General features: G+C 35.9%; 1 protein-coding gene across 1 annotated transcript; it reads right to left on the minus strand.

Moving 5' to 3' along the window:
• Positions 1-951: 951 nt before the first annotated feature.
• On the minus strand, positions 952-7,090 carry LOC133285439 (auxin response factor 3-like). Its single transcript, XM_061482660.1, has 11 exons — positions 6,370-7,090; positions 5,942-5,998; positions 5,374-5,556; positions 5,028-5,112; positions 4,841-4,931; positions 4,597-4,761; positions 4,101-4,220; positions 3,947-4,022; positions 2,648-2,807; positions 1,703-2,568; positions 952-1,201 (listed from the first exon to the last, which is right to left on the minus strand). Exons 1-11 carry the CDS (start codon positions 6,652-6,654, stop codon positions 1,184-1,186), a joined length of 2,106 nt encoding a protein of 701 aa, XP_061338644.1. The 5' UTR covers positions 6,655-7,090; the 3' UTR covers positions 952-1,183.
• Positions 7,091-10,366: the final 3,276 nt, after the last annotated feature.

Here is a 10,366-nt window from a genome sequence, read left to right on the forward strand (position 1 = left end):
TTGGGACAACATTAAGAACATAAAGAAAAACAACATTAGGGTGTGCAGAGTAACCTTCTCGGAATCAATTTTTTTTTAATTTATGCTCCCAAGAACAAAAATGAATAGAAAACTCGTTTAGTAAAATCGATTTATTTTTTTGTTCCCGAGATGAGCCGGTTTAATTTTTGTGCTGGGAAAGAGAAGAAAGAATAATTTTTTTTTGTTCCTGGGCACAAAATGAAAAACATTTATCTCTCTCAATTACTCTCCACCACTACTATCATCACCACTGCCACCACCATCCCGACACGACCACCGCTATCATCGCCGTACCATCACCATCACCCCACTACTATCACTATCATTACCACTACCATCACCGTCACCACCATTATCACTACCAATGTCACCAACCATCACCACCACCATCGTCGTAGCCACAGCCATCACCACCATCACGCCACCACTACTACTGTCTTCGTCGTCGCCGCCACCGCCACCACTACACCGCTGTTGCCGCCGTCGCCATGTCATCTCCATCACCATCGTCGCAGACACTGCTGTCACCACAACCACCACCACCATCGCCGCCACCACCATTACCACCGCCGTCGCCGCCACTACCATTATCATGCCACCACCACCACCTTGTCATCATCATCACTATCGTCACAACCATCGTTGTCACCACCTCCACCACTATCGCCGCTGCCACTATTATTTGTTGTGTTATCAAACGCAATTCTCATTCTCGAAATAAAAATAAAACATGTTATCAAACACTTTTTTTCTCAAAAATTATTCCAAGGCACGAAAATAAAAAAAAAATTTGTTTCTTTTCAAAAATAATGCCAAGAAACAGAATGATTATCATGCACACCGTTAACCTTAACATAATTATACCCAATTTAAGATAAATGAAAGGTTAGCTTACTTTGTTCAGAGGTAGATAAACACGCATCGGATTTAGGTGCCTCATATAGGTCGATAGAGTGCATAATAGATTAATACAAGAACTTGAATGTAATCACTGCCAAATTAAGATTAATGTGTAAATTTGGCTAATAGATACAATTTTTTTGGTCCTCAAAATCCTAAGTTATTATAGCAAAGTACATAAGTACAACAACTATGGACATTCTCTTCTGCTACTTCATGCCAGCGTCACTGCTAGCAATTAGCATACATCATGATTTTCAAGTCAATACTGCAGTACACCCTGCAGGCAATGTGAAGAATTATTTAATTAGATCATAGAGTCGAGCATGAATAGAAAAGTGCTTAAGAAAGAAAGAACAAGTAGTCAAGTTCTTCAAATCAGGTGCTGCAGCAGCACCAATACTTCTTCACACAACATCGTCAAACCAGTCATTACAAGCATTTGTTAAACCCTTTTTAGCAGTTATATTCATGTTGTGTTGGACTTCAAACGGTCATTTCATAACATTTTCATGTTACATCATTCAGGTATATCTCCTACTAGAGTTACATCATTCACTCTTTTTGTTAACTATCCATTGTCATCTTGAGCTAATCAATGACCATTTCATAACATTCTCAAGTTTCTAACTGCAGTTAAGATCATATCCATCACGATAAAGAAGTAAAATCTCTTGTCTATCAACAATTCCAGCTAGGGAACCTGCAGATTCTATTTAAGAGAAGTGCATTAGAATACTCTATCAAATACCATGTCTCTAACAGGACAAAGATTGCTTACTTTGGTAAAGTAACTTCCAACCGCCTTGCTCCTAAGCGAATGCCCGGTATGGAAATCATCTTCAACATGTCTTGTAAAGGAAGGTTCAGAATTTAATTGACTAGTTGATGGAGATGGGTCAGCCTCTTTATTTGCAATAAGAGAACCCTCAGTTAATGAAAAACCAAAGACTCTGCAGCTATTTTTACATGAGGAAACCAACTCTTGACTGCCTCCGAGAGCTGAAATTGAATCATGAGCTTGCCCACGGAAACTAGGCTCATAAGAGGGGGTTGATGCAAATGTTCCACCTTTCAATTCAGAAGCATATGAACCTCTATGATGGACTTTACCCTCCATCACCTGATTGATTTTGTTATTATAATCTGAGTTTGAAAGATTGACTGCTTGCTGGAACATTAACACAGATGATGGAGATGACACTTGCCCATATGGAATAGTTGGATGCAAATGTGAAGAATTGTTATTCATCTGGGCAGTCCATCCATTTCTGGATCTTGATGCCTGGTAACCATCAAAAAGTCCAAAGCAACCATTTCCACAAGCCTCATCAGCAGGAAAGGCTCTTCCATATGGTTGGCTTGGAAGTATTTCTTGACCTTGCAAGACCTTCTGGAATCGGTAAGATTCACTGAAGCCTATGCCATTGCAGGAAACATCCGAACTCGCATGTGGGATTCTGATACTATTTCCTGTTGCAGCAATTCCAGGACAGTTTGAACCTGGATAGCACCTCCTTAATTCAGATAACTGGTGACTCTGAGCACTAATACCATCAAATGTAGTATTAGCACCAAAAATTTCTTGACCTTGCAAGACCTTCTGGAACCTTGATGATTCCCCGAAGTCTGATGTCCCAATCCCATCTGTCAGAAGAACATAACTCATCAATGAAGTTGCATGAGGTAGTACAACTCAAGTAAATGAAAAAGTTTTAAGACATACTGGGAACTGATAATTCTGGCTTTGCTGAAGGCAATCCAATCTTGGTCCTCTTCAAACCAGTTGCCATCAAGTTATTGGCAGTGGAAGCAGAACCAAATCGCTCAATCTCCCATGGGGAAACCCTATTATGCCTTGTGGCTTCTAAGTCATCCCACCTCACCTAGAAAGATGAGAAATAATTTGTAGCCAACTTCAAATAAATTACTCTAAAAACTACATCACATAACAAGTCATAAGTAAGAGAATAGGAAGAGGAGATATCAATAAAGAACAATCGTAGAGCCCATTAAGAACAAATGCAATCAATAGTTTGAATGAGCTGATAACCCAAACCAAGTTATACACAACTTAGGCAGAAAATTCCAAATAAAATGTGCAAAAACTATCAGAGGAATGATACCATTGACTGGTAATTTAAATATAGTTAAGCATGCCAAAAAATAAAGTCACTAGCAGCATGGAAAGCTTTTCTGTATGGTGTACTGAGCTTTAAACGTGACATGAAAAGCCACCTTTTTCTATATTCATTACAAATCAAGAAACAATTTCACCCAAAAACTTCAGCTATTATGAGAATGCCCAGGAATATTATTATTATTTTCTGTGTATCTCTTACCACTCCTTCAGGTCTCTTAATAGTATTCAAATCTGCTGAGGTAACTACAATGTTATTCTTTTTCTTTCTAACTTTATAATATGGAATTCATAATTGCTTCAACTTAACACGCATATCAGTCACTTCCTTGAATTTTTACATACCATAAAGTATGGATCATCTCAGCCAAAAATAACATAAAGTCAGATATTATGTTGGCTGAAGATCCAATTTTCCTGACTTACTATATGCAATATTTAGTTAGTCCACTGAAAGGTCGATCCATGTAATTCTCAACAACATGTAATTTTCATATTTAGTAAAGTCAATTCAACCATGGAATTATTTCAGGCTATATGACAGAGAAATTTATATAATATAGAACAGGACAATGACAAAGAAATTTATCACAAAACCATCTAACAAAATTATAAAAGGAAAGAGTAGCTCGATTGAACACCATATGCCATGTAGCTATTAAAATGTGGAGCACAACATCATAAATAAAACAGCAACTCAGACATAAAACCATAGGTGTTTCCTTAAAGGGAAATATGTTTCTCATGTTGCATGAGAAACATATTCCCCTAAGCCAAAATAATTATCCAGCCTCACATGTCAGAACATCCATCTATTAACACACAATCTTAGGCATGTAAATGATAACTATATTAAACAAATTTAGAAAGACCCCAGCAATATACCAGTAGGCATCTCCATTTTGATCCAGGCCATCTAACAGGATCCACATCAGTGATTCCAACAATTAACCCTGTGTATCTGCTCAAAAGAAGTTTTGACTAAGATTCTCTATTAATAGGGGGTATCTAAATGCATAAAACATATTCATGAACAAACCTTCGCTCAGCAGCATCTTCTGTTTCAAATCGCATCCTGAACCTCATTCCAACTGAATAAGAATAATCAAGGCTCTTTAAGAATTTGTGGATAGGTATGATGAATTCAGATGAGCTGACCCTACAAAGAAACAGTGAAATATAGAAGAAACTATCAGATACCATGCTTGGCAATAAAAAAAGCAAAAAATAAAAAAGAAGTTATCACAAGAAATTCATGAAAACTTAGATCAATACGGTATATATAAGTAAAAGCATGAATGGAGGTAAACCATTTAAACATTCAAAACAAAATCTCTTGTTCAGCACATTAAACTAGAAGGTCAGGCTAAAAAAATGGGACATACTGATTGAGTGATAGTCTATCTGATATATAATTAAACATCCTTCTGAACCCGATCTTATACAAACATAACACTATGCAAATTGTAGATAGAAGCTGAAAATCACCCTCACTGACTACCAAGGAAAGTAGAAGAGAATATCCAGCAAAATACCTCGGATTATAGTGAATGCTAAAGGCACATCTAGTAGACAAAGCATTAACCACATCCATAAGACTGCTAAGATTCAATTGCTGGCCAGAAAGAGATGAAAAAGTACTGCCATTTTTCAATTGAGCTGCCCTACGAATTCCCAATCTCAGTTCTCCATCGTCACCCCTGTCGTGAAGTACAGAATGTTAGTCATGTCCGTGTTACAAGTACTATTTAATAATTGATAGCATCTAGGTCATCAAACCTAAGAAACAGAACAGCATCTCCAGATACAAGCTTCTTCTTGTTCACAAATGCACTCCAACCGGTTGTAAGCAAATGTCTCCGTGGCTGCCCTGTTCATGAGAAACAGGAAATACAAACAAAAACAGTCAAGTAGTTTCTACCTGGTATATTCTAGTCCTTATAAATATGAGACATAAGTGACATACCCCTATAAATATGTCGAAACCTCCATTCTTGGCCATGCAGATCCTTTGCCACAAGCTCTTGTGAAGGTCTCTGTTGACTGTAATCCTAAAGTAAGAGTAGACTTAAATTCAAAATGGTTTGGAAGATATATCTGAACTAGTTCTAGGAATTTTGATACCAATTGATATGATGAAGAAGACTTTCAAATTGGAGAGGTGTGTTATTTCAAAGCATTTATAAGAGCTAACTTAACCCCAGCATATAAGAAATAGAAATGATAAACATGCAAGAGCAATCAAGGGAGTGCTCAAATAGGCTCACTTTGATGAGAAAAGGAATGCATCATCATTCATAAATCATAATTACCAGGGGAGGAAAGCAATCTTCAGCAGCTCGACGAGGCACAGAGAATCCACCATGAGTACTAGTATCAGATGCAGTAAGAGTCTTGCAGAACATGTGGGGTGTTGTTGACTTCATCACAGCTTCAGTATCATCCTCTTCACCATCAGCATCAAATTTTCCTTCCCGCAACTTTTGCTGCACTTGCTATAAAAATGGCCAAATTCAAGCAAAATCAAAATCAGTCAATATAAGCACTTCATTTAATATTAATGTAGCTCTCTCTTACTTCATTTACTTCTATATGACAAGAAAAAGTGTTGTAGTTCCCTTTTTCTCTGGTAAGGATGTGTTGAAAGTGCTAGTAACACGGAGAGAGACACAGAACGAAGCCTATAGCTATATTGTGCACTTTTACTCATTTGGTTCCAGAGGCATAATACTCAGCTTAGCTCAATTAAGCAATTTCATTATAATCATCTCAATTGGTCAATTTTACTTAGTCCCTAAGACATAGGTACTAAAGAGCTCAAGATTCACTGCTCTCTCCAAAACAGAACTGAACCAAAGTGGAATCATAAATAAGCCTCACCTCACTTTCAGGAACCAACAACACCTGACAATACACTTCATCGCTCCCTTCCTCCGCCTGCACAGAAAAAGTTCAAACACATTACATGTAAAATACCAAACAAAACCAACCTATAGTCACCATCACAAAGGGTGACCCAAAAGAATAAGAAGGAATGAAATGAAGCACATTCATGGTATACCATACAAATACAAGAGAATGGGTCATTCACAAATTGTTAATAGGATATCTTGTTCTGTACTTGACACTGACACAAATCATTTTCCCATCAATTTCCTCAGCAAGCAAACAGAACCCAGATGTGAAAACCCACAAAGAAACCAACTTTCAGAAAGAAAGACAAAAACTAAATTGAAAAAAAAGAATTAAAAAAAAAAAGAATTCTGACCCTAACAGTTACAGACAGCATTCGATAAAAGAAAACTCACATGAAGCTTGACATCTACAACACGACATAACACATGGGGTGGGATGTTATTACAAGCAGAGAGCGGAAAATCCTGAAGATGTTCCAAGTGTCCCTGAGGGAAGTACACAACAACGCTTCCTTTCTTTGGCAGAGAGATCATTGGACCCGCACACGCGTGCCACAACTCCAAGCACACAGAGGAAGCTGAAGCAGCACATGTTGTGCTTAAGCTTGTACCAGAGGAGGAACCAGACGACGGCGTTTCATCGTCCTCCGTGGTGTTGAGATCAATCAAACCCGCCATGGCAAGAAGAAAGCACAATGATAGGGAATGGGAATCTTCCAACAACAAAAGTTAAGTGCTTGCAGAGGAGAGAGTGAAAGAGTGAGGGAGATATTTGAAGGAGTGATTTCATGCCTGCATTTTTCAGAGAGCGTGACCAACTTTGGCATTGCCAAAAGAACCTGACCCAATACTCCAAAAAGAAAGAGACCCTCTTTCTCTGTCTTTCTCTCCCACACCTCCACTGAGCTATCACTCTCTCTGCTAATTTTCCTTTTCTTTCTTTTTTGGGTTCTTTCCTTTTACTTTCCCTTTGCCTGTGGAGAGGAGAGAGTTAATGGGTTTTTGGGTAGGCATCAAATCAAGCTTTCATTGGGATTTAAGTTGGACTCTCATAAAAATGGTTTTTTTTTTTTTTTCTCTCTCTCTCTTTTAAAAAAAAATTCCTTTTTTTTTTCTTTACTTTACTTTTTCTTTCTCTCTTTTTATTATTATTTTTTTACCCTTTTACTCGTCTGCAGGGTGAAGGTGTAGCAGTGATGCAGCTGCTGCAATGCTGAGACTGTTGGGTGTGATGTGTGGCAGAGACAGAGAAAGTGAGGAGAGAGAAGAAAGCTACAAAAACAAAGACTGTACTGTAGTTAGTAAGAGAAGTGACTCACTTTTGTTTGTGAAGGTTATTTTGTTGTTTAAGTCTGTACGGTCACCCTGTATTTCCGGGCGGATGTCTATTCTGTCCCCTTCTATTTCGCCAAATCTCACACCTATCCTTCGGCTTGTAATAATAAATAATAACAATGATGCATTTAAAATAAAAAAAAATCAATTTTGAAATTAAGGGTCATCCTCATTCCCACTTAAATATTATATTTTTTTTTCTAATGTTGGTCCTGTGATGATTTTGTTTGTTGAACATTCCGTTAGTTAATTGTATTCTACCACTTTAATGCACTTTTTATGGTACTTGTATTGCATCATTTTCTGCATCGTGGCCAACTTTCAGGTATCAATGGTGTAGAAAATTTTCCTTCCAGAGGGTTCTTAATCAAAATCTTGTTTTTAATTTAACCTGAATCATTGAGTGCAGACCTCATTACCACTCATATTTGGCAGGCTTTGGGGGTTAATGTTGACAATTAACTAAAAAAAGATAGACAAGGGCAAGACAAATGAGCTTGGATGTAGAAAGTTGCATGCTGTTTTTAAAGCATTATCTTTTTCTTTCTTTTTTACTTTAACACAGCCAATTACTTTGCCTACTCAAGTTTTGACTTTGCCGTTAGGATCCTATCATAATTATTAGGTGTTTTCTTTGAACAAAAGTAATTGAGTAACCCAGGTCACTGCCTAACCAATTAGGGAAGTGCCAAATTAATGAACATATTTTTTACTTTCTAGCCTAGACCATAAATTCTTTAGGCCAACCTTGCAAATGTGGAGATCTTCGTTGCTTTAAATACGACACGTTAGTTAATCATTGATGCCCATGCCTACCACTTAGCTTATGCCTCCCTACAAGAATAGCTTTTTCATTTTCTATTGAGCTCAGTTAAATGATCTTATGTTTAACAAAATGTTTAATTAGTAAGGAATGTCTCCAGTATTTACAGAAAACCAAGGGAAAACTAATGATGGTTAAGTAGGAAATCCAACGGTTTTTTTAACACAAATAATCTATTTTAGTATGATAATTCCAAAAATAATAGTGTTCCTATAATATTTCTCCAAGTAGTTCAATTTTGTTTGATATCAAAAAGTCGTTTTTTGCTTACTAAAAAATCAGCTTTTACCAAAGTGACTTATTAATGTCCTTTTTGTAAATTAAAAAAAAAATGAGAAAGATAGTTTTGCCTTAAACATGTTCAGTTATATCATCTCACTTAATCTAATTTAGAAGAAGGGAAAAATAAATCGGAGATAATTTTATCTCCTATAATTAGGGGTGTCAAAATGAATTGACACGATACGAATTTGACACGACACAAATATATCAATATTAACACGACACGAATTTTTATTCGTGTCAAAATCTTCAACACTGTCACGACACAAATTTTTTGCGGGTTGACACGACGCGACACGAATAACGCGCAAAATAGGGGTCAAAACGGTAATTGAAGAAAAAATTTAAAAAAATGGATTGAAATTAAAAAAAATAACAAAATAATAACAAAAAATTAAAAATAAAATAATTTTAAAAAAAATACAGGTCGACACGAACACGAATACATCAACACGAAAACGACACGAATTTTTTACGTGTCATTTTTTTCAACACGAACACGACACGAATTTTTTTGCGGGTCAACCCGAACACGAATTTTCGTGTCGTGTCGCGGGTCAACCCTCGTGTCAAAACCTATATTGACACCCCTACCTATAATCCTATAATGATATTGTTTTGGAATTTTTTTTAAAATAAACAGGATATTCTAATTTAGCAAAGCTTGATATATGTGAATAATTTTCTTTTTTCTTCTTGTTTATATTCTTTTAATTTTTAATGCATTTTAAAAAAGAAAATCGAGGGCAACCACTAAATATACAGATATAAATGAAATTTTCTGAGTTTGCTACTATCCTTACCCCAATATTGGTATGAAATATACTCACAAACAATTCAAGAAAGTAATATTAATCATATTCTATATGTTCCTTGGTGTATCTAACATTGGTAAGAAGTATATTCAAGTGATATTAATCATATTCTATCTTTTCCTTAGTATCAATAAGGTAACACTAAATTAATTGAGTTTTGTTCCCTTCAAATAGGACTTCTAGTTGCCCTCTCATGTCTGGAAGCTCAAAATCTATATTGATCACTCAAAAACTAGGTCTTTTGACCATAAATAATGTGAGAAATAATTTTTTTAGTTCATTATTCAAAATTTAAATATTTTTTCAAAATAATATAGTAAAATGTGCATGAAGATATGCTTGATCAAGTCACGCATGAGAATAATGTACAATTTATGCAAAAGCCTGTGTGTGTTTGCCACTTATCATGTGTTGCGAGACACAATATGGGTGTACACAGTCTCATTGGATTATTTTCATAAAATATTTAAATTTTAAATCAATGAAATAAAATATTTTCCATTTTACACTAAATGGATCAAAAGCCTCAAAACTGCGTCATCACCTAATTCTCAACACTACAAATCACACTTGCTATCACCATTGAAATCTTTGCTTGGATTACATGTCTCACCTTCAGAGTTGAGTAGTTCATCAAATCTACAAATTAAATTAAAGAAAACAAACTCTTGCGCAAACCTTTTGGCTAAGCATGGAAGAAGCAACAAATGTCCTATCTAATATATAGTAGGTCATGCAAACTCTATTCTAACATCTACTAGCAAGCCAGGAAAACTTTATTCTAAGACATCTGTCATACTTAAGCATGGGTTTTCTATCTAAATATGTATGCTCTTCCACTTTATTAAAGAATGATCCATTTCAATTTTATTCCCCAAAAGACAAGGAAACTCTGGTGCTAATGCAATTGCTATACTGCCGACAGCAACATGGCTGATGCAGAATGAGAGAGACGCAACAAACAGATTTGAGAAATACAATAAAATCAAGGGAAATGATCCGTCTACAAACTTTTTTTGCAAATTACACTAAGTACGATTGGTCGTACACTGCATGATTAAAGTATGACCGGTCGTACTTAATGTAGTTTGTAAGAATTTATAAATAAAAAAGTTTGTAAATATAACCTGTCCCT

This window comes from Gastrolobium bilobum, unplaced genomic scaffold (assembly GCF_033153095.1).
Source record: "Gastrolobium bilobum isolate Gb01-03AN ecotype WA unplaced genomic scaffold, APGP_CSIRO_Gbil_v1 utg62955, whole genome shotgun sequence".
Lineage (NCBI taxonomy): Eukaryota > Viridiplantae > Streptophyta > Magnoliopsida > Fabales > Fabaceae > Gastrolobium > Gastrolobium bilobum.

Bases quoted from the DNA above. Each gene is read 5' to 3' on its own strand.
- LOC133285439 (XM_061482660.1), bottom strand. From the start codon at position 6,654: ATGGCGGGTTTGATTGATCTCAACACCACGGAGGACGATGAAACGCCG. The intron at 4,221-4,596 runs GTATTTTGCTGG...GTTTCTTTGTAG, and splicing joins AGCATTCACTATAATCCGAG to GGTCAGCTCATCTGAATTCA. The intron at 2,808-3,946 runs GTATATTGCTGG...TCATCTTTCTAG, and splicing joins CAAAATGGAGATGCCTACTG to GTGAGGTGGGATGACTTAGA.